This window comes from Propithecus coquereli, unplaced genomic scaffold, assembly GCF_000956105.1.
Source record: "Propithecus coquereli isolate 6110/MARCELLA unplaced genomic scaffold, Pcoq_1.0 Scaffold5, whole genome shotgun sequence".
NCBI classification, from domain to species: Eukaryota; Metazoa; Chordata; class Mammalia; order Primates; family Indriidae; genus Propithecus; species Propithecus coquereli.
Genome location: NW_012150840.1, coordinates 14,222,125 through 14,249,337, shown reverse-complemented (window position 1 = coordinate 14,249,337; position 27,213 = coordinate 14,222,125). Strand labels below are relative to the sequence as shown.

Genomic DNA, 27,213 nt, shown 5'->3' with positions numbered 1-27,213 from the left:
AGTGAGACTCTGTCTCAAAAAAAATCAAAAAAAAAAAAAAAAAAAAAATTGAAATGTTGAATTTGGCAGTAACTTAAATCAACGATGTGAACAAATTCACTACATGTTCCATATGCTCTAATGAAACAAGAAAAATAACTTATGAAACTATTTTTGGGATTGTTGCAATCAGTGCAAAATCCATATTTTTGAAGAAAATTATAAATTATAGAAGTACCTCAACATTGTGGATTATAAAGGTTTCAGGAAGTACCCTTGAGAACAAGGTTCTAACCACTGTATTTACGCTGAGTATCTCTTCTTTCAATTGCAAAGTGAGAATTTTCTACAATTCCTTTTCCAATTTTGTCTTTTTTCTATTTCTCTTCTTTAGCACAGTAGAATGTCAAGTGACCTTTTCTAGTTTCTAATGAATGCAGTGGAAGGGACACAATTTATAAAGAAATAATTTAAACTAAAAAGAATGAAGAACAGACAGGTGTACATGAGAAATTTTAAAGTGTTATTCACGGTAAAAGATATGTTCTTGGTCTATCACATATCCCTTGCTTTGGGACACTAATCCATCCTTCCCATTCCATGTGATTTGGGTCAGAGCAACCCCTCTAATCTGCATCTGTACCCAGGACCCAGGCTCGGTCCATCAGAGTGCTCCATGCTAGCTGGCCAAAGAACTGGTTTAAGAATGGGTAGGTGAGCCAAGACAGAACAGAGTCTTCCTCAGGAACTTTCTTTTCGAACATTCAGAAAAGATATTCTTTCTTCCTTTGGGATAATGAGATTTAAAGACACATTAACTGGAGCTCCTTTTGGCCACCTTCCCCAGCGCTAAGAAAAAGCAATCTGCAGCAGCAAAGAATAGAAGACTAATGCATGAGTGCAGCAAAGCCCTGAGATACAAAACAAAAGCAAGAACAATAGCACCCAGGAATGTTTACTCAGGACAACTTCAATCTATGCTCCCGGGTTGCAATCCTCAAGCTTGGCCCAAATAAACTTTCTACTTAAATTTAAAACAAACAAAAACTAAACAGTATATCCCAATGACATCATTAAGTGTCATGGATCTAGATATCCTCAAAGCTATTTCTACCCCTAGTCTTTTAATTTATGTGAACTAACAAAGTCTCCCTTTTGCTTAATCTAGTTTGAGTTGACATTCTATTGCTTAAAACTGAAAGGGTTGCTATATACTATTACTGCATTGAGAAAAATAATTTGTTACCTAGTAAATCAGTAATTATTCCAGTATGCTCTATCATAAAAGGCACAATTTAGATTACATTGACCTCTTACCTTCAGAACACTTATCTTCTCTCTAAAGATACTTTCTGAATTATAACCAGAACTCATCATGAAATACACAGCATGTAACCCTGAATAAATATGATCTGGGTACTCACACTCATCCAGCCCCAGCTGGTAGGCCAGGTTCTGTAGACCGCGTACCTTCTCCATCAAATTAGCCGTGGTGAGACTCCCCAGTTCTGAAACAGAATCATTTATTTCAATATCACTTCTTTCCAGTATTCTCTAGTAACAACTTATTTGGGTTGGGAATCCTTGTTATGTAAGTTTTCAAGCTTAATTCCTACTGAGTAAGTAGACAATGGATCCTTATATCTTCTCCCCCAATCTTACACACACACAACACATACACACACACACACACAAAATCAGAGAATTTTTCCACTACTGCAAAATGCCTCAGGTGAGCTTATCCACTTAATGAGAAAAGAGTTAGCATAAATACAATAACAAATTAAGTGTTTCATCCCAAGGATCTTCTTATAACATTCATTTTGACTATCATACAAAAGGCACACACCATTAAAATATGAAACTTTGTGATTGACCTAGCATTGAGAAAGCCTTGTATAGGATTTCTATTTTGCAAAATGGACATTGTCTCCACTGTCATTTTTAAGTCCCCATTCCTTTTTTTTTCCAAATCTCAGTACACACCAGAGGACCCATTATTTCAATTAACAATAAAATAGCAACAAAACACTTACTGTTCCTCATTTCCCTAAGTTTAGAAAACAAAGACTAAATATAAATCTAAACTTTTCCTTCAAATCAAATACCTATAAAAATTTTTAAGTTTACCAAGTAAAAAGACAGTATACTTAAAATAAAAACTTACTTTCCCAGATTTTCATTTAAACAGTTGCCAATCCCTTGCAGGTTTAAGACACAGGTCAGTTAGCATAAAACATAATGCTATGATCCTTCACTAAAAATATAAAGTTTCCTTAGGAAATACGTGCTGATGGGATATTATACAAATGTCTGTTTGGAACATTAAAACAATGAACCTGAAATGCCCTTGAGACTTAATTTTTCCATGGTTGGAAGAGGGGATCTGCATTTAAGCATTTCATGCAGAACAATGAATTACTTCTAAAATCAAATAAAGGTGTTTTTTTTTCCTCTCATTTATCATGCTGCCATCATTATCTATACTCAGCATAAGTAGACTTTCTTGATCTGTTCAGCTGCTTAACTGCTCAAGAATCCCAGGTTTTTACCTTAATTTCAGTCTATTACTTCACAATCATCATGAATCTTATCACCAAGAAGATGATAAAATAAATAAAGTAGAGCAAAATCATGGAAAATTAATGTTTTTTAATTTGAATTTCCACTTTGTGATTGAGTTCCAAATCATTTGTCAAACAACAATATTCACTACTTATAGTATTCTTTACAGAAGAAATTGATGGGATAGAAAGAAATAAAAAACCAGCCTTAACCCATTAAGGCGTTGTCATAAATAGTACTGACAACAATAGACAGCAGTAAATCCTAACTAAGGCACTTGTGTTATAGTGGAAAGAAAACAGACTTAAAATAAAAGATCGCAGTTAAGATTTTAACTCTTTCTAACATATCTGGGTTAAGTTAACTTTTGAACCTTGGATACCATCATACCTAACTCCCAAGACCTTTATGAGAATTAAATGAGAAGGTTGATGTTAGAGCTTTCTGTTAACTGCAAATGTTATGCAAAAATCTTTTTATTCCCAATAATTGTATTATATACAAAATTAATATTAAAAGAATTTAGCAGCAGAATTCAATAGTGACTTGAGTCTTGAATTGGCAAGATTTCTACACATGGCAAAATTAGAGAAAGGCATTCCAGACATGAAAAACTATAAATAAGGAGGGTTAAGTGGGTGGGCAGTTTGAAGCCAAGAAGTAAGGGAATAGTAAGAGAAAAACTGGAAGGCGGTTTGTGGAAGAACATAAGTATCTAGTTAAAAGTTAGAGGTCACCAGCATCGCTTACCTTTCAACATGTCGATATCATCACGTTCTATCTCAGCCATCCATTTGGGTGGAGAGCTAGTAATAGGCTGTCAGAAAATAAGAATATATCCATTCAGATATTGTGAAGAGACCCTACTCTTTCTTCTTACAAGAAATGTTGGTGCCCCAGAAGTGATCTCCTGGTTGGAGATTGTCGCCTAGCCTAGAACAACAGGAAGAGTCTAAAGATTACATTGTAAGAAAAGAAAACAGAAGCTATACTTCACAGACCTATATTATAGCTACTTCACCGGTTTGTAAGAGACGAATCTGATGTAGCTAGCACTTTGATTCTTGAAAGATCCCTGAATTGTGTGCAGTAACTTGGGCAAGTGGATCAGGACTCTGTCATGAGACAGGTGAAAGGAAAAAAATCCAGTCACAATATCTTCTCTAGCAACAAATAAGATGTGATGACCAGGGGACAGTGAAATATACCAAATGGGTGATGTCAGTCAAAGGACAACAGAATATCTTTACTCTAGCCAGGCCTCAGACATATGACATATTAGGATGTGAAAAAGAGGTCTCAAATTTATGTGGAAGGGAAAGTAGACTATGGTGAATACATGGATAAAAATGATGCGAGGCGATAAGCAACAACAATCACAGCTGATAACATTATATTTCTGAGTGACGAGGTAAAGAGAAGGCATAGAATGGATGACTTTTCTTTGGCCATTGGTACATTCTCCTTTCCAAATCATGTACAGTCTTTATAGTTTCTAAGCACAAGAATTAAAATACTCTTTTATATATATATATATGAAAAAAAGAGATGTTGCTTGTGACACAGCATTCAGGTTTTTAAAAATACTGGCAAATTATAATTTCAAAAACCTGGACTTCTCTAGGATCAGACCTGGCCTAAAATAATTACCTTATAAACTAACACTGCTTATCTTTAAAGTCATCTCAGAGAAATGACCTTGGAAGAATTAAGTATGACTACTACCATTAGGTGTGACTGATTCATGCATAACAAGTTAGTATAGCAATGAAAGAAATTACTTGAAATTCAGTTCTGGTGAAAGCCTCCAACTGAACTGTTTGAAATACTAGTCAGTTAGTAACATTCTCTGGCAGAGGAAAAGATTCAGGGAACAATCAAGAATGAGAAAATCCTCAACTTAAGTGAGAGAAGACTGGACTGGTCACCACTTAAAATTTCTTAATTGTAGAAGTTTTAGAAAACTTAGAATTTTAAGTTTTCTCATTTCTTTTTTTTTTTTTAGAAGTAGGGTCTTGCTCTGTAGCCCAGTCTGAAGCACAGAGGCATGATCATAGCTCACTGCAACCTTGAACTCCTAGGCTCAAGCAATCCTTCCACCTCAGCCTCCCAGGTAGCTGGGCCTACAGGTGCACACTATCACGCCTGCCTAATTAAAAAAAATTGGGGGGCTGGGTGTGGTGGCTCACGCTTCTAATCTAGCACTCTGGGAGCCCGAGGCAGGAGGATCGCTTGAGGTCAGGCATTCAATACCAGCTTGAGCAAGGGTGAAACCCTGCCTCTACCAAAAATAGAAAAACTTAGCTGGTTGTGGTGGTGTGCACCTGTAGTCCCAGCTGCTCAGGAGGCTGTGGCAGGAGGACAGCTTGAGCCCAGGAATTTGAGGTTACAGTGAGCTATGATTGCACCACTGCACTCTAGCTAGGGTGACAGAGCAAGATTCTGTCTCAAAAAAAAAAAAATTTTTTTTTTGCAGAGACAAGGTCTTGCTGTGTTGTCCAGGCTGGTCTTGAACTCCTGGCCTCAAGTGATCCTCCCACTTCAGCCTCCTAAAGTACAGGGACTACAAGGGTGAGCCACCATATCCAGACAAGTTTTCTCATTTCTGAAAGTGAATTTAAAATTACAAAAGATAGCCCATTCTTAGAATAGCTTTGAGTTAGCAGTTTTCAATCCCAGTTGCACATGAGAATCACCTATGAGTTCGAGGTTAGAGAGAGCTATGATTGGGCCACTGCACTCCAGTCTGGGCAACAGAGCAAGACCCTGCCTTGTCTCACCAAAAAAAAAAAAAAAGGCCAGGTATGGTGGCTCAAGCCTGTAATCCTAGCACTCTGGGCCGAGGTAGGAGGATCACTCGAGGTCAGGAGTTCAAAATCAGCCTGAGCAAGAGCGAGACCCTATCTCCACTACAATCAGAAAGAAATTAGCTGGACAACTAAAAATATATAGAGAAAAAATTAGCCAGGCATGGTGGCGCATGCCTGTAGTCCCAGCTCCTCAGGAGGCTGAGGCAGGATTGCTTGAGCCCAGGAGTTTGAGGTTGCTGTGAGCTATGACACCATTGCACTCTAGCCAGGGCAACAGAGAGAGACCCTGTCTCAAAAAAAAAAAAAAAAAAATCACCTATGTAACTTTAAAAAAATATAAATGCCTGGGCTACACCCCAGATGTACTGATTTAGAATATCAAGGGTAGGGAAGGATCCAGTGGTGAGAATAAAGCAAGGGACTCCACATATGTACTTTTCTAAAGCTCCACACTTGTACACTGATGATTCTGCCATGCAGGTAAGGGTAGGGTTGAGAAACATTACTTCAGCTTTAAGTCCTCTTTTTACTTAAAATTTACTCAGTACTAACTATGTGACAAGCAAAAAACTTTACATGCATCATGCCATTTGCCTCCAAATCAACTCTATGAAGTAGGTATTATTGCTCCCATTTTTCCAATAAAAATACCAAAGTATGGGGAAATTACAGATCACTTGACTCAGGTCATACAGCTAGAGAATCCAGGATCCAAAGCCCAGGTAATCTGAGTCCAGAAACCACTACTCTACACTGCTTCCCCTGGACAGCTCCAAGTCAAACTCACCATTTTTATCCCTATAGGGAAAAAGATTATACCAGGGGCTCTTAACCTGGGGTCCTGGGATATCCCTGAACTCCTAGAAACAAAATTCAAAATAATATGTATGTCATATTTCTAGGGAAAGTATATAGATATTTAATCATATTTTTAAAAATTACCATATTCTAATAAAGTGTTTTTAAAAATCACACTTATTTATAACTTAAAATATTTAGTTGTAACCAAATATAATTAGCTAAACTGAAAAGTAAGCATAGGTGAGAATGAAAGAAAATTAAATGATATACTGTCTACTCGATCTATTAGACAAAAGCTGATCTAACAATAATAGCTACCCTGGTTGGGTGCAGTGGCTGTAATCCCAGCACTTTGGGAGGTTGAGGAAGGAGGATCACTTGAGGCCAGGAGTTCAAGACCAGCATGGTCAACAAAGCAAGACTCTGTCTCTACAAAAAATTTTTAAAATAGCTGAGCCTCATGGTATGTGCCTGTAGTTCCAGCTACTAGGAGGGTTAGGCAGAAGGATCGCTTGAGCCCAAGAGTTAGAGGCTGCAGTGAGCTATGATCGTGCCACTGCACTGAAGCCTGCAGGACAGAGTGAGACCCCATCTCTTAAAAAATTAATTAATTAATCAGTAATAATAATAGCTACCCTGTATTGTTTATTATGTCCTAAAACACTATGCAGTGTTTTATCTGCATTATGGCATTCTATACTAAGAATTCTACAAGGTAGTTTCAGATGAGAAAACTAAGGCTTAAAACTGTTAGGAAACTTGCTTATGTCACAGATAGTTAAGCAGTACAGTCAGCACTCAAATCCAGGTGTGTCTGACTCCAAAACTTTACACTATCCATGCTCTGGTTTAGGCCTTCCTGGACACTAAAGGAGCATAGGCTGGTATTCATACCTAGCTCTTGAACAAATGAAAGAGGTTACAAAGTCAGACTCTCTGAACAAATACTCTCATGGGAATTGAAAGCGTCAGGCTCAAAGGGGCCTTAATATTAAACTCAGCACTTTTAGCTCTAAATAATGAGTAGAGAATGGTAAGCATACAGTAAGATACTGTGAAAGTTATACTACAATCCCCAGTGGCATAGTTTAAAAGAAAGAGCATGGGCTTTGGAATCAGACAGACTTGTGTTCAAATCCTGCTCTTCACTTACTAGGACTCGAGCAAGTAACTTGACTTTCAAGTTTTGCTACTTACTATTCAGTGCTTTGAGCATTGGGCTCAAATGCTTATAAGAATGACGTTAAAAGTATGGATAATAGTAATCAGACTAATGGGTTCAAAGCCTGGTTCTGCCACTTATAGCCTATAACCTTGGGTAATTTATTAACCTGTCTGTGCCTATTTCCTTATCTGAGAATGATAATAATAGTACCTATGCCTCATATGGTTTTGTGAAGATTAAATAATATAAATAAAGTATTTAGAACAGTGTCTGGCACATGGTAAGCACTATGTGTTAGCTAATATTATTATTATCATATTTTCCTGGTTGGGAGAATATATAAGAGAACATATTTAGAGCATCAAGCACAATGACTGCCGCCCTAGAAGTGGAAGTCTCTAGCTCTAACGGATGTCTTTCTTCAGGTTTCTGATGGAGCACTGAGAAATTTCAAAATCCTCTAAGGAGGTGTAAGTTAAGGTCATAACGAACCACATAAACAAAAGAGAAAACCTTCAAAATAATAGTTTGGGCAAAAAGAATATTGGTTTGGGTATTACATTAAATAATTCAACTGCTGCACCTTACAAAGCTTTCAGGTTGACAACAAAGGTTAACAGACAAAGGTCAAAATGTCAAAGTAGAGCATCTGGACAGAGGTAGGCAAAATCATCAATTAACATGATGATAATAAACAGATGTATAGGGCTGCAGTTATAAAATGATTTGAAGGCTATGACATTATTTTTTTTTTTTTTTTTTTGAGACAGAGTCTCACTCTGTTGTCCGGGCTAGAGTGCCATGGCGTCATCCTCGCTCACAGCAACCTCAAACTCCTGGGCTCAAGCGATCCTTCTGCCTCAGCCTCCCGAGTAGCTGGGACTACAGGCATGCACCACCATGCCTGGTTAATTTTTTTTTTCTATGTATTTTTAGTTGTCCAATTAATTTCTTTCTATTTTTAGTAAAGACGGGGTCTCGCTCTTGCTCAGGCTGGTTTCGAACTCCTGAGCTCAAACAATCCGCCCGCCTCGGCCTCCCAGAGAGCTAGGATTACAGGCGTGAGCCACCGCGCCTGGCTATGACATTATTCTTGAAAATAAAGAAATAAGAGAAGTTTGAGCTTTTACTCAGGAACAAAACTTTCGATCAACTTCATTAGGTATTTAATCTTATTTAAGATATTACTTACACTTTTGAAAGAAGCTGCAAATTCAGCAACACCTGGTACTAAAAAGAAAAAAAAACAACATTATTCATTCAATATTTGAGTGCTTAGGCATAGAGGATTCAAATAATAAGAAAACAGCCTTGCCTTCAGAAGCTTATAGTCTGGAAGAGGAGAGAGAGTAAATCAGTATCTATATTACTGTTTAAGCATCCAAGAAAGATGCCAGGTGCTATGGAAGGATGAAAAAATGAAAATCTAAATCAGACCCAGGAGGCAGGACAAGCTTCTTAGAAAAAATAATGCCTCAACTTTGAAGGATCAGGAGTTAGCTGGTTGGGGGGCTGGTAAGATACAATATTTCTTACCAGAAAGTTTAAACTTCCTTTTTAGGTATGCTGTTCTATCAGTCTAATTATTTATTTAAATGTCTCACATGAAGAATCACATTAAAAAATAGAAAAATAAAAATAAGATATTTAAAAATGAAATAATGTTCAACCTTACTAATAAAAAAAAGAAATGCAAACTAAAATTAATAAGATTAGTAACATCCAATATTGGCTATCATGTGAGGAAATGGATACTCTCACACACAGTTTGGGATATATGTGCAAGGATATCCATGGATAAATTGTTCATAAAATAAAAAATTGGATATAAATTAGGTTTTCAAATAGGGTATGAATAAATTATAGCATAACTATACAACAAAATACATTTAAAAGAATGAAGTAGACCTACACATACTAAGATGGAAAGATTCATTAATAAATTACTAGGTAGAATAAGTTAAGCTGCCTATACGTATGACTCTATCATTATAAAAAGCAAACCAAAAAACCCCCTCTATATACTGAAATAAATTTATTCGCTTATCTATATAAGCATTAAAAAGGCCAAAAGGATTTGTAACAAACTATTAACAGTGGTTAACTTTATAAAAGTGCTAGAAGGAGGCAAGGAAATGCGTTATGCATCTCACTATAACCTGAATTTATTACAGATACAGTTTTTTTTTTAAATAAGTATTGTTTAAAGGCTCTTTATTTCATGAGTCACACCGTGTTCTGAAAAAAATTAAACCACTAAACAGCTATTCTTAACATTGGATTTGTCTTTTCCCTTTGAAGTAAAATAAAAACTTTAATCATTAGTTAAATGATAACTCTTCAAAAATCTCCCCAAGGAGTAGGGGGAAGTTTGAAAAAAAAAAAAAAAAAAAAACCTCTCCAAGGAGTACTGGTTCTTCTGCATTCATTCTAACATAAAGAAAGCAAAACTTACATTGTTCTGGCCAAAGATCTGGTGAGGCACGGTCAAGTTTTTCAAAACTTAGCAAAGATGCTTCCAGATCTGTCCCTAGAACAAAACACCCGGATGAACCAAGAAGACATGAAACACGTTAATTTATATTTTATGACATTTCAATTTCAAAGAACATAAACTGGAACACTCACCTGGAAGTCTAGAGATTTAAGTTCTATAACTATTGATGCTACTGTGCTATGGTGTAATATAAATAAATTATTCACCCTTACCAAACCTCACTCTTTCAATCTATAAAACAGGAGTGATATTTTATTGGGGTGTTAAGAAAAATGAGTATCAATGAACCATTTACATCTTCATTCATACCGTTGTACTTTCCTCCAATTACAATTAAGTGTTCCTGCTCCCATGAAAGAGAAACTCCCTGCTAGGGCTCTGTATGCCATCATCTCTTGCTTTGTCAAGGACATCATCCTGAATAATCTCCTTTCTCTTATACCAACAGTTTCTACCCTTTACAGGCTCATGTTGAACAGAAAACAAGCCTACTCTGGAATTTCCCTGCTTTAAAAAAAAGAAAACTCTTCCTTGACCCCATGAGCTCCTCCACACCGGCTTCACTGCGAAAGTTCCTGAGTTTTCTATTCTGTTGTCTCCACTTCCTCACTTCACACTTTCCTTAACCTATTGACAATCAGGTTTCTGTCCCTAGATACATAGAAACTGCTGTTGTCAAGGTCATCTATGACCTATGTTGCTGGATCCAGTGGTCACTTATAAGTTCTCTCTTACACGACCCCTTTGCAGCATACACTGACCACTTTCCTTGAAATACTACTCCCAGCTTCTATAAAACTACCATGCTGGTCTTTCTTCTACCTCACTGACTCTTCCTTCTTCATTCTTCCCCTCCACTCAGGCTCCATCCCAGGCTGGCTCCACTCTCTACCTCATTTAGTCCCATAGCATTTACATTCATCTATGTGCCAATGTCACCATATTTATATTCCCAGCCCCAACCTTTCCCCTGAACTTCTATGCCCGAGTGGCTACTTGACATCTTTCTCCATTTACATGTATGAAAAACCACTTAAACCTAATATGTTCAAAACCATACTCTCCCAATCTTCTCCACCTCAAGAAATAGCACCTCCATGAACCCCAATTCTCAAATCAAAAACCTAGATGTCATCCTTCATGCTTCCTTTCCCTTCACCCTTCCATAACCAATCCATCAGTAAATCTAGCAGTTTCTACCTCCAAAATACACCCTGAAACCAAATTAATCCAAGGAACCATCACTTCTCTCTTGGACTATACCTCAATAACCTCTTAACAGACCTCCCTGCTCCCATTCTTATCCTTTTCCCTCCCCACTCCCAAATCTATTCTCTACAAAGTAGTCAGAACTGATTTTTTAAAAATGTCAACCAGTTCATGTCACTCTCCAGCTCAAAGAACTTATTCCAGGGTTGAGGGGAGGAATATTAAAAAAAATTAAAAAAAGAGAAAGAACTTCTTCCCAGGTAAATCTGTGAATGTATATCTACCATGCCCTATAAAATTCTACATGATCCAGCCCCCGCCTTCAACATCATTTCCTCTCTACTCTTCCCCTGCACACAGCAGGTATTTGATATTAACATTTGTTGAGTATTTACTGTGCGCTCAGTATGTTAGCTAGTTGTACAAGTTAGTTCATTTAATGCTATAAACAGTGGTTTGTAACATTTTCTGGGTAAGCCACGATTTTCAAAATCTGAAAAAAAAGCTATGGACTCACTCCCCGGAAAATAGACATATGTGTAAAATTTTCCAACATGTGCTTTTCTTTAAGCTGAATTTGTTTTACCAAATATTCCAAGGGAATTTCCAATGGCATTTTAATTGGTTAAACTCAACTCTGAGCTAGGAACATTGGCACGCACCCACAGTCCCAGCTATTCAGGAGGCTGAGGCAGGAGGATCGCTTGAGCCCAGTAGTTCGAGACCAGCATGGGAAACATAGTGAGACCCCATGTCTGAAAAATTAAAAAAAAAAGAAAAAGAACTCATCTCTAATACATTGCCTTAACTAACGTATCCAAAAATGGTAACAAAGAAAAGCTGTGTGTAACCCAAAACACCAATTTCAAATTCCCAAGAAATGTTACTGATGAAAAGCTTACTGAAAAAAACTTATTGGGGAGTTGGATTCAATAACCTACATGGGTGACCTTATGATACCACAGTCTGGGATATAACTCTGCTGTAAATCTTACTCTCATAAATTATTAGATGGCTTTCCTTGACTTTCATTTTTCTCCTTTTCAAAGAAGTTCCAGCAAATTTAGCATGAAAAAAGATGAAAGACTAAATGACCTAAACTTATTTTCAAATCAACATTATTTGAAGTAAATTTTAAAGACAGCGACAGGTAGAACACTAAAAATAGAAGTCACAGAGCTAGGCAGTGGAATATTTTAGAATGAGATACCTATTTAGAAGCTGAATTTAAGTTCAAAGTGCTTGACTTGATTTTGTCAGATTAAAAAGAAAAAAAGATTAGGTGGAAAAAAGTGAAACTCTGTAAAAAATGAGAATGAAAACTTTTAAAAATGACGAGTACAAACAAAATGACCAGGGAGACAGTTAGAAGACCAAAGGAAAAAAGTACATTTTTAATACTCTTCCTGGCCAAAGAAAGGAAAATAAATTGAGAGAAGACAGGGGAAAATGAAACTCAAAAACAGCTCTAAAATCTTCAAAACTTCTCAATTCTGATCTTGAACATTAAAAAAAAAGGAAAAATATCTCCAAAACTTATAAACAACTTAATAATAAACTAAAAATTTTAATAATAATTACTTCTACAACTTGGCTGAGTTTTATTATGGTGAAATATATTTTATATTATTAATATATAACATAAAACTTACCATTTTAATGATTTTTAAAGTTTCAGTGGCATTAAGTACATTAACACTGTGCAATCATCAAATCATTTCCAGAACTTTTTCCCCTTCCCAAACTGAAACTCTGTACCCATTAAACAATAACTCCCCATTCCTTTAACTGACTTTTTAAATGCCCTTTTTTCTGGCAAGAGAAGGCTATTTTAGCAAGAGAGCACCCAGGCAGAAGAACCTCCTTTGACTCTGAACATCTATAATTTCTTATACAGTATGTATCTGTGCACAAAAAATCTTAAGACTCAGTTAAACATAAAACTTAAGATCAAGTAATATATTATTTCTGTACACATGTATTCATTCTTTTAATAAATGTTAATTGAAGGACTATTGCTTGCCAAGCACTGTGCTAAACCCTGGAATCCAACTATGAACAAAACCAACTTGGAATTTATAATCTAGCATGAAAGGGACAAAGTTAACAGAATGATTATGCTGACAGTGAAGATGCAGAGATAGTGAAATAATGGTGGAGAAGGACAACTCCAGATATTGTTTTGGGAAACCCTCTTTGGGAGGCGACATCTAAAATGAAACCTGGCCTGGTACGGTGGCTGACGCCTGTAATCCTAGCACTCTGGGAAGACCAGGCGGGGGTGGCGGGGGCGGGTAGGAGAGGTGGGAAGGACAGTTTGAGCTCAGGAGTTAGAGACCAGCCTGAGCAAGAGCAAGAGCAAGACCCCGTCTCTACCAAAAATAAAAAAATTAGCCGGGTGTCGTGGTGTGCATCTGTGGTCCCAGCTACTGTGGAGGCTGAGGCAGAAGGATCGCTTGAGCCCAGCAGGTTGCAGTGAGCTATGATGATACTACCGCACTATACCTGAGGCAACAAAGCGAGATTCTGTCTCAAAAAAAAAAAAAAAAGTGGTGTAGAGGTATAGAGCAAGGAAGTCTCAGAGACCAAGATATCACATTTCTTTTTAAAAAAATGAAAACTGAAACTGAAAAAATACATGTTTGATGCATCTTTCCGACTCCCAAAGTACCTACCATTATTATTATGCCTTTCATATATACAGCAGGTACTTAATATAGCTCTCTTTGGGCTCATTCTTGCAATGAACTTCCAAGATTCCTTCCAAACACAAAATGTGTTTGAGATGGAAAAACTACATATTAATATCAACAAAATCGGCGTGAGGCTGGGGGTGGTAGAAGCAAAAACTGGAGTTCAAAAAGGACTGAAAGACCCTAACTCTCTAAGGCAGAACCAAGCACAAAAGCATGTGGGTATACCAAAACAACCTAATTGCTACCTGAGATGACTTGCATCTTAGACTACACTGAAAAGCTCAATTCTCATTTTCCTTGAGACTCTCATGGCGAGGGGCCGAAAATGTCCCCCACCTCTCTTGCTGCCAGGGTAACGGTTCCAAACAGAGGAAACAGGAGAGAATGTTTCTCTTGCGGTTCAGTCCCGAGATGAGGTCAGCCACCAGCCTCTGCTAGGGTTTGAGAGTATCTTTCCATCCGGGCGCTCAATGAGAAGAGAATCAATCCTTCAATGGGGCATCCAGGGAAGGAAAAAGCTACACAGTAAGACACCTCTTTTCCCCCAGCAGTATCTCCTCTTTGATTCTCAGCCTCACCCAAACAAGGCCAAGGGAGAGCCAGGCGACCCCCTTCCTTTTGCCCTGGTACCCTCCTCCACCCGTCTGGTACAAAGCGGGGAAATGGGCACCTCCGGACCTGCTGTGAAAAACCGATGAGCTGAAAACGGGGATGGATCTCAAGAAAAAGAAGTGAAAGGGAAAGGAGAGGAGCCCAAGAAAGAAGCGTCAGTTCGAAGGGCAGACAGAGAGTGGACGTTCTCAGGGAAGGAAAGAAGGAGGTTGCAGGCAAAGGATCTCCAAGCCGGCTCTTACCGTCCGTGGGAGACGCCATCTTCCAACCCACATCACGTGACGTGACCAACCGTCGGCGGGAAAGCGAGGATCCACAGGCCACGCCCCCAAAGAGAAACCCTATCACCAACTCGCAGCCCCTTCTGTTTCCCCGCCCCATAGGGCAATCTGTGCCTGGCCCCGCCCCTAATAATAGCCACGCCCCTCGTGCTGCTGTTGAGGCGGAGCGACAGCAAAATTCTTGGAGGGTGTTATTTACTTTCCTCAGTGAGGGGGGGTTGGGCCTCGGTCATGCCTGTAGCCAATCGGGGTTCCGGGTTAGGGGGCGTCTTCCCCGTGTGCTCCTTGTAGAGTACCCAAGTCAGGGGCGTCTTCCTACCTCAGCCAACAGAATTGTCTGAAGTGGGAGGGCGTGAGAGCGCTTCTGCTCCTGGCCAGTCACATAACCACAGGGCTGGGAATGAGGGGTGGAGTCAGATTTTCGTATGGATGATTGGCTAGAGAAAATGGTGCTCGCCACCAATGAGGAGGTCCAGCAGGATGGAAGGCGAGGACTGGCAGCCCTAGAGCTTCTGGGGAATCGCTGGCAGCAGAGGCGCTGGGAGCCGAGCAGAGGCGGCCGAGAGCCATGGCAGCGGTGGTGGCGGCGGCGGCGGTGCGGACCCGGATCCTGCAGGCGAGTGAGGGTGGCGCCAAGGGACCACGACGCTAGGAATTGGATCCTTTGCGTCCACTCTCCAATCCATCCTCGGGCAGGACCGACTTCTTGGCCCAGCCCCTTTTGGTCGAACCTCGTGTTTCCACACTACCTGTGAGGCCCCGTCCATACCCAACCCTCACTTTGTACCCTCCCTCGTCACGGAGCCAGTCTTGGACTATCACCCCTGGCCCTCAGCCCTGTCACTCCTGAGCCTCCTCTTTTCTAGCTCTGGCCCACTCTCCTCCTCCAGCCCTGTCCCGTCCCCGCTGTCACTCTCTTGCCCTCGCCAATCAGTCCGCCCACCGTCTTTCCCTTTCAGCTCTGCACCAGCCACTTCTCTCTCCCCCTGAAACTCCCCTTTCTGCTCACCTTTCTTAGGGCTCTGTCCCCAGCCTGGGGCGTCCAAATTGCTCCGTTCCCCCACCCTACTTCACTGTCTATAACCTGAGGTAAGGGGGAGGGGGCACGCAAGGAGCGAGGGTCAGTGAATGAACTTTGAATCTCCTAGAAGTGTACACCAGGTTTTCGCCAAAGGCAGCAATTTGCTAAGCTATTTTTCCCAAAAATATGGCTCTTTGTATTTTCCACAGACTGTGGACTGTCCCCTTTCTTGCCAAGACTTTCATTTAAACTTTCTCTCAGCGAAGTTACAATTTTCACGTTGGGAGGTATTATAAATAAGGACACATGGTTCTGCTACCAGTATGTTCCACATGCATTCCAGGTACTAAACATCTCTAAAACAGATGGTAGAAAATGGGAGCCAAAGAAGACAAGCAGCAAAAGTTCCCGCCCCAAACAGCTCCTCTAGTGCCAACACACCCTCAATCTGCCCATGGGGCTTGGGTCCTCTCTGAAGCCAGCCTAAGGAGAGAGAAGCAGGAGCCTAAGGAGGTAGAGGGGCTGCATGCTTGAAGCCTGTGATCTCCAACTCTGTTCATAGCGGTTCCCCTGTTATTCACAGCCTAGCAAGGACCTAGAATATGAGGCAAGATTTACTGCAGGCAAGATTCTCAAACTTGCAAGAAACAACATTGCCTTTTTCACTCATTACATCCAGCCTGGGAACTTCCTCTACATTGTTGGGCTTTTTAGTACTGTTAGTATTCACCAGGCTTCAGTGAGCTCTGCTACAGGAATGTATGCATTTTTAAGATTCTTGATAGAGTCACAAAGGTTCATGTTTAAATAAGCTATTTAATGGGACAGCATGGAGAACGGGTTTGAGGTATTTGCCAGATGGTCTGGTTTCACTCACTATTTCTTGCTTTGATCCTAGTTATGTTCTAGTGTCTTTTTTTATAGTAGCAGGGAAACAAAGTTTCCACCCTGTATTTTCCATTACCAACTTCTTGAAATTTTTTACCAAAATTGCCTTTTTCGTTTGCCTCCTCTTCCCCTCCCATCACGAGTCGTTGAGAACATTGGGAAGGTATTTTGTCCTTTCCATCAAGGAGAAGAATCTAATCTCTTTCCATGTACTTTATTTTGGAAACAGACATTGTTTTCCGATTCATTTGAGGAAGCTTCTGAACTGAAGCTTCTTTAAAGAAGAAGAAAGGAAAAGAACAGAGATAGTAATCTTTAGTCAACTAGGAGCTGCTGTAACATGAAACTTTGATAAATAATAGACCAAATTCTGGCAGCCACGAATATTAGAGGACTATCAAAAGGATCTATAAAGGAGAGAGTTTTGAATTATTTCAAGTATTCACCTTATCTTCTCTGCTATGGAGGGTGGTAAAACTTAACCTAAAACCTCTCTCTACTCCTTGTGATATTAGCATTCCCATTCAGAGATAAGAAAACAAGTCTTGCCAGGCCCAGTGGCTATAGTCCTACACAGCCTGCTGAGGTGGGAGGATTGCTTGAGGCCAGGAGTTGGAGACTAGCCTGGATGATATAGCAAAACCGCTTCTCTGGAGGGGGGGGTGGAAGAAAGAAAGAACAAAAGAATATGTGTAAAGATTAGAGTTAATATAAGGAAATAAATTGCCTGACACTTAAGGTTGTCAAGGTCACCCAACTAGTAAGTAATTGATGGAGCTGAGAATTCTTAAGCCAAACAGCAAGTAGGAAATAAACATTTACAGAGCAGAAAGTTTGATGTGACTGATCACACAGGATAGTTTCTTCAGCAACAGTGATAAAATGAGTGTTTCTTAGGAAATTAAGATAGGAGATAAAACCCGTCAAAAACTATATGATAATGTCATATAATACCAGACTCATGCCTTTTGTGTCCTCTTGACAGCAGGGAGGCTATGTGCAAGTGAAAAAATAAAAAGTGGCCTGAAATGCTCGAGTTGACTAATCTATGATTTTTTTTTTTGCCCTGTAAGAGAGAGCACATGAAACAAATAAATATCAAATAATTGCTTGGTGAGCACTCATTCTTACATTCTGCAAAATATTATCAAAATATTATCAAGTACTTACTCTATTCTAAGAATCATGCAAGGGATGGAAGACACAACAGTCTAGTGATCTAAGAGGAGAGAAACTTAATAATTAAACAAGCTATTGCTTTATTTTATAATGTGAGATGAGAAATAAAGGAATTTGGGGGCTTTATGAACTTCACAATCAGGTACTTACCCTAGACCTGAGGTTGAGACTTCTAGAGCAAGTGATGACTAAATGGGGACCTCAAGGAGTCGGAGTGAGCCAAGCAAATGAGATGAAACAGTGCCAGGCACAAGGGAACAGCATGTACCAGGGCAAGGAGCACAAAACAGGTTCAAAATGGCTGGAGCCTACAGAACAAGGAGGAGAGAAGCAAGCTATAAAACTAAAGAAGCAAAAATACTACATATATGTAGAGTCTTCTAAGGAACATCAAAGAGATTAGTCTTTATCCCAGGAGCAATGGAAAGCCACTGGAAGATTTTAAACAAGGGAATGATCTGACCAGATTTGTGTTTTAGAAAGACCTTCTGATTATGGGATAGAAACTAGAGTCAGAAAATTTAAGATTGGAGTCTGGGAGACCTGCTAGGAGCCATTATTGAAGTCTAGGTGAAAGACAATGATAGCATAGATTGGTAATGGCAGGAGGGCTAGGGAGAAGAGGGTGGTATGTTACAAAGACTTCTAGGACAGATTTCCAGGACTTGTTTGATTCACTGTGAAGTGAGAGGGAGGAGTTGGGGTGGGATCCTTCAGCAACTAGGTAAATAATGGCCCCATTCACTGAAACTTGGACTATAGAAAGCATAGCAGATTGGTGGGAGAAAGATAGAGTTCAGCTTTTTCATCGTGTGCCTAAGTAATATCCAAGTAAAGATGTGGTGAAGATGGTTATGCAGTTATTTATTTATTTATTTTGTCAATGATCAAGAGCAGGTGAAAATGTTGTGGGGTTTTTTGGTTTTTTTTTTTGAGACAGACTCTCACTCTGTTGCCTGGGCTAGAGTGCCGTGGCATCAGCCTAGCTCACAGCAACCTCAAACGCCTGGGCTCAAGCTATCTTCCTGTCCTAGCCTCCCAAGTAGCTGGGACTACAGGTGTGTGCCACCATGTCCAGCTAATTTTTTTCTTATTTTAGTTGCCTGGCTAATTTCTTTCTGTTTTTGGTAGAGACAGGTCTCACTCTTGCGCAGGCTGGTTTCAAACTCCTGACCTCAAGCTGTCTTCCCACCTCAGCCTCCCTGAGTGCTAGGATTACAGGCGTGAGCCACCATGCCCAGCCCGTTGTGTGGTTATTACCTGAAGAGGAAGATTTGGCTAAGGACTACAGATTTGGGAATGATCGGGATCTAGATAATTAAATCATAAGAGTTGATAAAAATCACTCAAGGAGTGTATGCAGAATGAGAAGAAAAGAAGGTTTAGGACTAAGCCTTGAGTTAATGGCCAGGTGGAAGAGGATGAGCCAGCAAAAGAGGCAGAAAAGTGGCCAAACAGAAGAGACACCAGGGCATCACAGAAGACAAGTGTGAAAGGGGCTTTAGGAAGGTGGACGTGAGTAACCTGTCACCTCTACTGAGAGTATAAGAAGGACTGGGCACGGTGGCTCATGCCTATAATCCTAGCACTCTGAGAGGCTGAGGTAGGAGGGTTGCTTGCTCTCAGGAGTTCGAGACCAGCCTGAACAAGAGCAAGCTCCGTTTCTACTAAAAAATAGAAAAATTATCCAGGCGTGGTGGCATGTGCCTGTAGTCCCAGCTATTTGGGAGGCTGAGGCAGGAGGATCGCTTGAACCCAGGAGTTTGAGGTTGCTGTGAGCTATACACCATTGCTCTCTAGCCTAGGTAATAGAGCAAGACTCTGTCTCAAAAAAAGCACCAAGGACTTTTTCATACACACATGGTAGCTAGTATAATGTTAAGCATATAGTAGCCATTTGCTAAATTTTAAATAACTTTCTGCTCTCATATATCAAATTAATCATTATTTTGTCTTACAGTTTTCTTCCAAAGTGAAATCCACCTGGTATTCAGCATCTTCCTTCTCTTCTTCAGTGGTGAGTTTATTTGGCATAAAGATTGATTTCTGGCCAGGGGCAGTGGCTCACACCTGTAATCCTAGCACTTTGTGAGGCCAAGGGAGGAGGATTACTTGAGATTCAGAGTCTGGGACCAGCCTGAGCAAGAATGAGACCCTGCCTCTACTAAAAAAGAAAAATTAGGTGGGCGTGGTAGCACATACCTGTAGTCCCAGCTACTCGGGAGGCTGAGGCAGGAGACATGCCTGAGCCCAGGAGTTTGAGGTTGCAGTGAGCTATGATGATGCCACTACACTCTAGCCCCAGTGACAAAGCAAGAAAAGCCTGTCTCCAGAGAAAAAAAAAGGATTGATTTCTGAGAAGGAATCCAGTATAGTTTTTGGGTATTCCCATTTACCTTCTTTACACAATTGTGATAAGAGTGTGTGTAAAATTTTCTATCTTGGTTTTCTCATCTAAATTATGTCTACTACATTGCAAACATTGTCAATATTACAAGATGGTCTTTATAGTTATAATTTTAATGGCTGTATAATATTCCATCAAGTAGATGTAGCTTGAATTAATTAATAATTTCCCTGTATAACATTTAGATTGCTTCAGTGTTTCAATATTATACAACAGACATTTATTTATATAGTTTTTTTTCTTTCCTTTGGATTATTTCCCTTCTGAAATAGAATTACTATGTCAAACGATACAAACATTTTCATGGCTTTTAGAAGTTTTGTAGACCCTTCCAGGCAGTTGTCTTCTTCTTAACAACCTTTAGAATTGTTTTTACATACCATCTATCTGTCAGTCATTTGCAGTACCTAAAACCTAATAAGGACTACTCTAAATCCTTGCCATATAGAAGTACGCATACTTACTTCTATAACACAGTGTTCTTTTACCTTGTTTGGCTTACGGATCCCTTTGAAAGTTTAGTGAAAGTGAGCTATTTCTCAGAAAAAATACACATAGATAGAAACATTTTAAAAATGTTTTGATCTTAAAGGTAATACATGCTCATAGTAATGTAACAGAAAGTCAGCTGGGCCAGCAAATCACAATAGCTAATCTTTGTTAACAGAGTTGCTTTTTTAGTATAACTTTCACAGTGCCATGATTTTGCTCATGAAGTTCCACTGTATGAGTACCTGGGAATTTCCCCTTGTCAGAGAGAGCACAGTATTGAGAGGCTCTGCCACATCTTGATATACACCATACACGAGATATTGTGTATCTCTTTCCTAGAGATAACATTTCTAGAGACCAGCAGATTCAGTTATCAACCTGGATTCTTTCCTCTTTGTGAAAGGGAAAAGGAGAAGCAAAGCAATTAACTAATTCTAAGTTTTGTGGGTTTTCTTCAGCCAACTGTAAAGCTCTTCATCGATGGGAAGTTTGTTGAATCCAAAAGCGACAAATGGATCGATATCCACAACCCAGTAAGTGAAGCTGCTTTGGAACCTGAATTTACAAGCCTGGAATTCTAGGACCATGGTGGAAAAGTACTGGCCTGGGTGTCTATCATAAAGTACATAGTGCTGCTTCTGTGACTAGATGTAAAATGGAGAAGGTGAAGCAGAGGCAAAGTATGGTGTGCTTCTTTTTCCAATCAGGCCACCAATGAGGTAATCAGTCGTGTCCCTCAGGCCACCAAGGCTGAAATGGATGCAGCTGTTGCTTCCTGCAAACGTGCTTTTCCTGCATGGGCAGACACTTCAGTATTAAGCCGTCAGCAGGTCATGCTCCGCTATCAACAACTTATTAAAGAAAACTTGGTAAGAAATCTGAAGGGTATAATTTGCAAACTGTTACTTGTCACTCCCTTAGAGACCATTTCAGCTGCTCTCCCTTGTACTGCTTCTCCTTCAGTTTTGTTCTTCCTTGGCTACCTGAGAATTAAGAAGAGGAACATCCTCACACTAATTTCTGTTTATGTATTTTCTCTCTAGAAAGAAATTGCCAAATTAATCACGCTGGAACAAGGGAAGACCCTAGCTGATGCTGAAGGAGATGTATTTCGGGGCCTTCGTAAGCTGGGCATCCCTCATGGGACTTTTGGGAAGGAAGATGGGAGGCAAAGATCCCAGTATGGGGAGGTTGCTTCATTCTTTATGTAGATTTTGCCATCCCATGATATCTTTTTAATACTTGTGGAAAATGGTAATACTTCTCAGGTATCTATAAGACCAATTTACTTTATTTTACTCAGATGATCTTCCAGTGGGTATATGCCTATTGCTGTCTTTTTCCCATTCAAAGAATCTCATTTTGTACAACCCCTTCACTTAGAAGGGCAAGTCAGGCCCCTAACCCCCATGGGCCTGAACCACTCCCTGTCCTCAGGGCTGAACAGAGCATGACAGTGCTAAGTAGTACACAGTGTAGAGAACTGGTGGCCTGACTTCTTCTCTGTTCCAGAGGTGGTTGAGCATGCCTGTAGTGTGACATCTCTTATGCTGGGAGAGACCATGCCATCCATCACCAAAGACATGGACCTTTATTCTTACCGTCTGCCTCTGGGAGTGTGTGCAGGCATTGCTCCATTCAATTTTCCTGCCATGATCCCCCTTTGGATGTTTCCCATGGCCATGGTGTGTGGAAATACCTTCCTAATGAAACCATCAGAGCGAGTCCCTGGAGCAACTATGCTTCTTGCTAAGTTGCTCCAGGATTCTGGTGCCCCTGATGGAACACTGAACATCATTCATGGACAACATGAAGGTAACCCTTTGCATGTGCCTACTAAATGGCTACCTCAAAAAATCCAGGTGTTGAGTAGTGATTGGACATTTTAGGATGAGGAACCTATGGAGAAGGTATTTATTAATCAGTAACCTCCGTGTTTGAAAGTAATGATTGTTGACTGTTTTGCCATCTCTGTGTACTAAGATAACTAACTGGAGAGTAGCGGTGCTTTTTGCCCTACAGTTTATTTTGAGACACTAGAAATGCAGATAAGTTTAAAGAGAGGCAAGGTGTGGTGACTCATGCCTGTAATCTCAGCACTTTGGGAGGCCAAGGCAGGAGGATTGCTTGAGGCCAGGAGTTTGGGACCAGCCTGAACAACATAACAAGATGCCATCTCTACAAAAAATACAAAAGTTACAAAAGTTAGCTGGGTGTGGTAGTGCACCCCTGGCAGGAGGATTGCTTGAGCCCATTTTGAGGTTGCAGTGAGCTATAATGCCACTACACTCTAGCTCAGGCAACAGAACAAGACCCTGTCTCAAAAAAAAAAAAAAAAAAAAAACGTTAAATAGAAAATTTTTGCTTCAGTGTTAAGGGAATTCATGCGAAGATTTAATGCAAAATTTATAACCCTCAAAGATACTGAAGGCCTTCTAATTCATATAATAATAGCTAATACTTAAATAGTGCTTCTGTGTTTCAGGCACTGTTCTCAGTGCTTTTCATATATTATTTAACCCTTACAATCATCCTTTGAGGTAGGTATTATTATTTTTCCATTTTATAGATGAGAAAATTGACACATGGTGAAATTAAGTAATTTGCCTAAAGTCACACTGCTAGAAACTCAAAGTCAGGATGTGAATACCTGGGATGCCTCTGATTTTTGCTTTTAAATACTATGCTATATTACCTCTCACAAGAGGGCACAATAATATCTGCGAGTCCCAGTACATAGTGATAGTTGAGGAAATACCATATTCTTAAAGCACAAAATGGAAGGGTTCGATATTAAAAGGCTTATTATTTTGGAGGGAAATAGTAGTTGTAGCCTTAAGAGTTAGATTAGAAGTAGAAATTCGGGAATAGTAAATAAGAAAAATAACAAACTAGAAGAGGCTAAATAGAATTTGCAATTTAAAAGAAACAAGAAGAGAACTTCACAATGAGAATCAAATATAGAAAAACAAATGTATGAAAACTTCAACTCCATAGCAGTAGGGAAAGGGGAAATTTGCCATGTTGAGAAGCCATTTATTTCTTTGTGGTGATCATTTATTTTGTTCTTAAAGCTGTAAATTTTATTTGTGATCATCCGAGCATCAAAGCAATCAGCTTTGTGGGATCCAACCAGGCAGGAGAGTACATCTTCGAGAGAGGATCAAGACATGGCAAGAGAGTTCAAGCAAATATGGTGATTATTATTCCTTATTTCCCCGATATTAGTTATGTATTTAAATTACCTAGAAACAGCCCTTCAGAGTGGCCACTCATTCCACTCTAATGTTAGTGTTTTTAATTACCATTTCATCTTGAACATTTTCTCTTTAACCATGAACCTTTTGAGGAATTTCATTCAAAATCATGTTAATTACCTTTTATCATATCCAACTAATTTTGGTGACAGAGGGTACATTCCTCCCTAACAATGTTATCAAATTCTTTGGGCTTTAGCAGTAACAGCCAGATTCTGGTTCTGGCCATTTCCTCTCTTATACCATACTTATAGCCCTTTATCCTTCCTTCTTTTAAGTAATATCCTCACTACCAATGTCAAAAGATATGATCTTCCCTAAGGGTCCAGGCTACTTAAAGCACTGGAAAGAGCCACACATCCCCATTTGATAATGTTCGATATGTGAGTGTGGTTTACTTGGTTCCAAGTTTTGTTGTCGTCTTACTAGTTCCTTGCCAAATACATAGCAACTCTTTCAGAATAAATATAAAGTCCTGTTGCAGCTTTCTCATTTTTTTTTCCATCAGTTAACGCTGTAGAAAAAATAGCCATCTCTGCACAGGTTTGCAAACGGTTCATGATATGCTCACTTATTTTTCATGGCTGAATGTTTTGGCCAATTTGACTTAAGCCCCTCCCAGTTCACTACATATTTATTGAGTATATTCTGTGTTCAATATTATGCGTAACGGGATAAAATTAAGTACCAGACATAGTATCTAACCAGGCACTCAACTGTATAACCATACGTCATCCTACATAGAAAAGAAGTTTATGAAGCTTTGTATCGAGAAGTAAGCCAGTTTGGGAGACCTCTTAAAATTATTAGGTGGTCTACCTCCTATTTTGCCTTTCAGCTGATTACTAGCATTCTTACTGGCAGCTTCTTTGCTTACGTTGCTCTTCATATAACTGGAAACCCCAGCAGACAACAAATTCTTTCCTGTTTAACTTAGGAAAAGGGGGATTCTGGATGCAATGTTTAACCTATTAGTTTGAATGTGATTAGGACTTTAAAAAAATTTTTTGTTTTTGGTAGTGGTTTTGATCTAAATAAATACATATCAGATTATCAGCTAAAAACTAGAGAAAAAGTAACCTGAAGACTTGCTCAGTGTTGCCAAGACTTCAACAGTATTAAACATAATAAATCTCTGTCCTCAAAGCAACAAAGGATGAATTCTTTAGTCCTTTCCTTAAATTCTCATTTGAAAGCTCAGATTCCTTGCTTAATTTCTTAGCTTAATTGTATTTGGCAAGGAAGACTCATGTACTTTCTGTATTTCTTTAGGGAGCCAAGAACCATGGAGTAGTCATGCCAGATGCCAATAAGGAAAATACCCTGAATCAGCTGGTTGGGGCAGCGTTTGGAGCTGCTGGTCAGCGCTGCATGGCTCTTTCCACAGCAATCTTTGTGGGAGAAGCTAAAAAGTGGGTGCCAGAACTAGTGGAACGTGCCAAAAACCTGAGAGTCAATGCAGGTAATAAATCACCTGTCTAGCTCCTTTAGATTTTGCGTCTGTGGCACTAAGCTCTTGATTTTAGCATTGGCCTTGGCCAGTGGAAGCAATCATGTCTATTCTTACCATTGTTTTTTATACTGTACTTGTCATTTGGATTCATCTGTGTTAGCAGTTATAGTGTGTTAATGAAGATCTCAAATACTTCTATGTTGTTTTACAGGAGACCAGCCTGGAGCTGATCTTGGCCCTCTCATCACTCCCCAGGCCAAGGAACGAGTCTGTCATCTAATTGATAGTGGAACAAAGGAGGGAGCTTCCATCCTTCTTGATGGCCGAAAAATTAAAGTCAAAGGCTATGAAAATGGCAACTTTGTTGGACCAACCATCATCTCAGATGTTAAGGTGAACAACTCCTTGACTTTTTTCACAAATACGAGAGCCGAAGGAACCTCAGAGCTGTAGAATCTTATCCCTCTAATTCATAAATTAAGGCATTTAATGGCTAAGACATCTCTTGTCAGGATTGCTTAGTTATTTTGTCTGGAGTCTGAATGAGTCTTCCCTCCTAACTCCTAACCAGAGCTCTTTCCGCTATACCTGAGGTCAATAAACTTTCTATAAATGGCTAGGTATTTTCAACTTTGCAGGGATATATAGTCTCTGTTGCAACTACTCAATTCTGACGTTATAGAGTAAAATCAGCCATAAACATTGTGTGGCTGTGTTCCAATAAAACTTTATTTATGGATACTGAAATTTGAATTCTGTATAATTTTACATGTCATGAAATATTCTTCTGATATTTTTTTCCAACCATTTAAAAAATGCAGAAACCATTTTTAGTTTGTGGGCTGTACAAAAACAGGCAGGATACCACATGTGGCCCACAGACTGTAGTTTGCCAACCCTATCTTATATTATATTGGTTACTTATTTAATGTTAATTTTCTCTTCCCTCTTGCTGCCTAGCTTATAGTTACTATAGTGTCTTAATCAATATATCAACCACTAAATATTTATTGAATACCTACTCTGTGCCCAAAATTTAGCTGCATCTTCACCAGAAAGTGACAAAAGAAAAAGAACTGATCTGTCAATTTTTATTTATCAAAACTCTGAAAGTCTCTCACCTAACATTCATGACTAAATTGGGGTTAGGAGGCTTTTTTTTTTTTTGACATTCATATATCCCCACTATAATCCTGAATAATTCAGAGTTGAATGCAAGTATAGTAGAAATTATGAAATCTCTTGCTACAGAACCATAGAGGAAAAATCCACTTATCAGCAACAAATGCTCACTAGTTGCAGTGGTGAAGGATGTTTTGAATGTGTAAGTGTGACCTGATATCAAAATATAAATGCATAGACTTATTTGGGAGGCAAAGAAGTGAATGAAAATAGATTGATACGGAAAACAGCATGGGATTTCTATAAACAGAAAAATTCTCCTGGTGCATTTAATATAGATTCGAGTAATAAAAAATGAATTTTCATGTAACTGGAAACATAACTGTATGAAACAAGTTGTTCAGGTATTAACAAAGAAGCTAGTGATGGGTCATGAACTAAAGAAACAGTGCTTAAGGATAAGGAGTGTAGTTATAGTTAATAGGAATTTCAAGTTGTTTATATGATTGGTAGCTTGGAAGATGGAACACGGTAAGACAGGACTTTTTTATAGGTGGTTTAAAATGAAAACTGTTAGCAGGAAAGCTGTCCATGTAAATTATGCGTATTAAGTGAAAGTACCAAATAAGCTTAAACTCTCAAAATCTAAAAAGCTGACTTCTTTTCTGGATGCATCACTCCGGCAGCCAAATATGACCTGTTACAAAGAGGAGATTTTTGGTCCAGTTCTTGTGGTTCTGGAGACAGAAACATTGGATGAAGCCATCAAGATTGTAAAT

At 39.3% G+C, this 27,213-nt stretch overlaps 2 protein-coding genes across 3 annotated transcripts in view; one reads left to right on the top strand and one right to left on the bottom strand.

Annotated features, from left to right (window-relative positions):
- The window catches only part of LIN52 (lin-52 DREAM MuvB core complex component), a 114,894-nt gene extending 100,128 nt beyond the window's left edge, over positions 1-14,766 (bottom strand). Inside the window, exons 1-5 of the mRNA XM_012656100.1 lie at positions 14,577-14,766; positions 9,776-9,850; positions 8,513-8,550; positions 3,295-3,361; positions 1,404-1,487 (exon numbers count right to left, since the gene is read on the bottom strand). Of these exons, the coding sequence (XP_012511554.1) occupies positions 1,404-1,487; positions 3,295-3,361; positions 8,513-8,550; positions 9,776-9,850; positions 14,577-14,715 (403 nt within the window). The 5' untranslated portion in view covers positions 14,716-14,766. The remainder of the gene's footprint in view (positions 1-1,403; positions 1,488-3,294; positions 3,362-8,512; positions 8,551-9,775; positions 9,851-14,576) is intronic.
- Positions 14,767-15,098: 332 nt separating this feature from the next.
- Positions 15,099-27,213, top strand: part of ALDH6A1 (aldehyde dehydrogenase 6 family, member A1) — a 21,862-nt gene continuing 9,747 nt past the window's right edge. Inside the window, exons 1-10 of one of the 2 annotated variants that reach the window (XM_012656220.1) lie at positions 15,099-15,231; positions 19,664-19,720; positions 21,061-21,135; positions 21,310-21,471; positions 21,646-21,724; positions 22,115-22,417; positions 23,677-23,798; positions 25,132-25,321; positions 25,524-25,705; positions 27,121-27,185. In XM_012656220.1, the coding sequence (XP_012511674.1) occupies positions 15,184-15,231; positions 19,664-19,720; positions 21,061-21,135; positions 21,310-21,471; positions 21,646-21,724; positions 22,115-22,417; positions 23,677-23,798; positions 25,132-25,321; positions 25,524-25,705; positions 27,121-27,185 (1,283 nt within the window). In that variant the 5' untranslated portion in view covers positions 15,099-15,183. The remainder of the gene's footprint in view (positions 15,232-19,663; positions 19,721-21,060; positions 21,136-21,309; positions 21,472-21,645; positions 21,725-22,114; positions 22,418-23,676; positions 23,799-25,131; positions 25,322-25,523; positions 25,706-27,120; positions 27,186-27,213) is intronic. The other variant, XM_012656221.1, reaches the window with a different exon arrangement.